The 3,465-nt window shown below is 44.3% G+C and overlaps 1 protein-coding gene across 1 annotated transcript; it reads right to left on the reverse strand.

The window, feature by feature from the left end:
• Positions 1-209: 209 nt before the first annotated feature.
• On the reverse strand, positions 210-1,809 carry LOC113047121 (waprin-Phi1-like; the record flags this gene model as incomplete). Its single annotated transcript, XM_026208399.1, has 4 exons — positions 1,575-1,809; positions 1,202-1,333; positions 461-688; positions 210-262 (listed from the first exon to the last, which is right to left on the reverse strand). Coding segments are annotated over exons 1-4 (507 nt in total), but the record flags the coding sequence as incomplete, so codon positions are not given.
• Between the last annotated feature and the right edge of the window lie 1,656 nt (positions 1,810-3,465).

The following is a 3,465-nucleotide window of genomic DNA, read 5'->3' on the forward strand; positions in this document are numbered from 1 at the left end:
GCTCCGGCGCCCTGGCCATAACCGCTTCCCTGTCCCGCTCCGGCGCCCTGGCCATAACCGCTTCCCTGTCCCGCTCCGGCGCCCTGGCCATAACCGCTTCCCTGTCCACTTCCCTGGCCATAACCGCTTCCCTGTCCCGCTCCGGCGCCCTGGCCATAACCGCTTCCCTGTCCCGCTCCGGCGCCCTGGCCATAACCGCTTCCCTGTCCCGAACCAATGCCGCTTCCCTGTCCCGCTCCGGCGCCCTGGCCATAACCGCTTCCCTGGCCATAACCGCTTCCCTGTCCCGCTCCTGCACCCTGGCCATAACCGCTTCCCTGGCCACTTCCCTGGCCATAACCGCTTCCCTGTCCCGAACCAATGCCGCTTCCCTGTCCCGCTCCTGCACCCTGGCCATAACCGCTTCCCTGGCCACTTCCCTGGCCATAACCGCTTCCCTGTCCCAAACCAATGCCGCTACCCTGTCCCGCTCCGGCGCCCTGGCCATAACCGCTTCCCTGTCCGGCGCCCTGACCAGAGCCGCTTCCTTGACAACTTGCCTGACCTCTTTCCTGACCACGTGGTTCACTGCATGCAAAGCCACCGGTGGTTGGGCAACATTTCTGTGTGTCAGGACACTGGCCATCATGGAAACAGCTTTTAGCACACAGTGGAATCATTTCCGGTATGGGACACTGACCCGGCTTCACTGCGTGAACACAGATAGTCAGCTTTAGTTTGTGCTTATGGACCAGGGATCCTCAAATCATACAACAAAACCTTCAAAGCATGAATAGCAATTTTACCTACAGAATGAATATATTCCAAGACAGTGGTTCTCAATTCTAGCCCTTTGCTCTGCACATTTTGCATGTCTCCCTTATTTAACACACCTGATCGAGATCATCAACTTGTTAGTCAAGTTCATGGATCGCACTCCTGACAAGCTGATGATCACAATCAGGCATTTTAAATAGGGGGGGTTGGACATGCAAAGTGTGCAGGACAGGGGGTCCCCAGGACTGGAACCACTGTTCGAAGTATTCTTTATTTTGTAAAGCCATCCTGTCCTTAAAACCATCCTAAGGGATGAATTCAAGCTGACTTTAGGGGACGACAACAAAAAGGCAAAGTCTCTGCTTAGAACTTACATTGAATTCAGTGCGTTACGTGTATGTGGGGTTTTTTTTAGCCTTAACATGCATTATTAACTGAAACTCACTGAAAACGGGCAGCACGCAAACAGGCCCACAGTCAAATCGACAGCATTTGTGCCCTCCAGGGCAGTCTTCATCAGAGGAACACCCTCGATGGGACGGCACGACCGTCAGCCTCGCCGGACAGAAACCGTCCACTAGAGAATTCAAAAGGATCATTAGGGGAGGCCAGGGAGTGCGGTTTCAGGATTTGTAAATCTGGGGTTTGCGCAATGGGTCTCAAACCAAAATACAAACATTATACATATTTGTCTGCTTCAAATCAAAAGGGTTTTAAATCCTACTACTCATTCATAAACCGTTGATTACTTTCAAAGTCTGAGGGTCACTAATTTCTGCATTTTTTCAGGTTCTGTAATGAAATTAACATCTTTTCACCTGTGGTTCGTCTTTGAATAGCATGAGTTATGCTCAAGTATCCGAACAGACACAAAAAAACAGCAGTCAACGAGAAACACACTCGAGCCGTCATCGTCCCAGCCTGCGATCTCTGCTGGAAAATGCACTGAATTGATGCGTCAGGATAAACAGACAGCAAAGCGCACAAAACTAAAACGAATAAGTGTTGCTGCAAAATCAACCTCTGTAAAATGGGGTTTTAAAGATCCAAGGAAAACAGTTCAGTTCCAACCCTGATCAAACTCACCTGCCTGTAGCTTTCTAGTAATCTGAAATGTCTTGATTAGCTTGTGCAGGTGTGTTTGATTGGGGTTAGACCAGGGGCATGTTCAAGTTCAAAACGGTGCGCAACGTTTTGCTACGGTTTCCGGGTTGAACGTCATGTTTCCTGGAAACGGTGTGCAACGGGGTTTGAGATGAGTTTTTTCTCTTGTTTGGTGGGTGTGTCAGAACTGCAGTCCAATCAGCAGCAACATGTATACAAAGCACGCGGAATTAAAGTGAACTCGCACAATGGCTTCAAGGAAAATAATGTACAAATGTGTTCGTTGCAGCTCGGTATACGTAACAACTGAGGATATTAGAAGACATGTTTGTCATAAGTTTTATTGTAAAAATATAGCATATCAACATAATGATGTAGTTGTTTATATTTTTAGCTTCATTGCAAGTGAATGACATTTGGTATAGAAATAAACAATGGTAATTATGCTTTTCCTAAAAATGAGAAAGAAAATACAGGGTATTAAAACCGTATGAACTACAAATAAAGTCAGTATGTGAGGCTAAATAGATGGCTCCGAAAATTCTTCACAAAGAACACAAATAATGGCCTTCTCAGCTGCCATAGTTGCAACTCTTGCGTCATCAGAACAGTGTGTTCAACGCATCACCGTTTCTGTTTAAAAAACCTTGTGCAACGTTTTGTTGGGGCTGAACGCAGCCCAGCTGAATGCTGCGTTCTAGACATGTCATAAATTAAGCTAGCCTAATTACGAGAGGATTGTGCATTTCTATGGCGACACTATCAACTGCAAAATGAATAGGTGTGCTCAACTTCATGCAGCGCTGCGCAGACCGAGAATTCTTCTTCTTTTTAACACTTTACAATAAGATGTTTTGTTAACATTAACGTATTAACTAACACGAATGAACGGTGAACAATACATTACTCAATTTATTAATCTTTGTTAAAGTTAATAAATATAGAGTCATTCATGTTAGTTCACAGTACTTTAATGTTTACAAACACAACTTGAGATTTTAATAATGCATAATGCTGAGATTAACATGAACTAAGATTAATAAATGCGGTGGAAATATTGTTCAATATTATGTTATTTATATATGTTAACTAATGAACCTTATTGAAGAATGACTGCATATGAGGCATTAAGTGCATGGCACTGCGATCAACTTAACATTTTACAAGTTTAATGTAGTAATGTGTTTGCTCAGTTTTTCAAGATCAGTTTTAATCAAGTAACTGTTAATAGTTTTGAACAACGAAATAAAGTGTGACTACGCACATGATTACAAATACAAAAACGAGTAACGAAAATGTGGTACTGATTAAATAATCACCCTTTACTTAAATGTATGAACACAGAAAACCGCTGTTAACAGGTTAATATAACATTTCCCAGTCTAGGACTAGCAAAATAAGGGCAATTTACTCTGATGAACTCGACTCTCCTCAGAGTGGCTGCGTCGTCTTCTTGTGTGACAGGTGTCAGCGTTAAGGCACAATACTGCCGCCTGGGAGCTCAACCAGGTTGTGGCGCTGGAGTATTTACATGTGGGGTTATCATAAGAGAACGGTTCATTTTAAATATTGGGGTTGTTGCCAATACCGGTATATTGTCACACA

This window comes from Carassius auratus, chromosome 28 (genome assembly GCF_003368295.1).
Source record: "Carassius auratus strain Wakin chromosome 28, ASM336829v1, whole genome shotgun sequence".
Taxonomy (NCBI): Eukaryota; Metazoa; Chordata; class Actinopteri; order Cypriniformes; family Cyprinidae; genus Carassius; species Carassius auratus.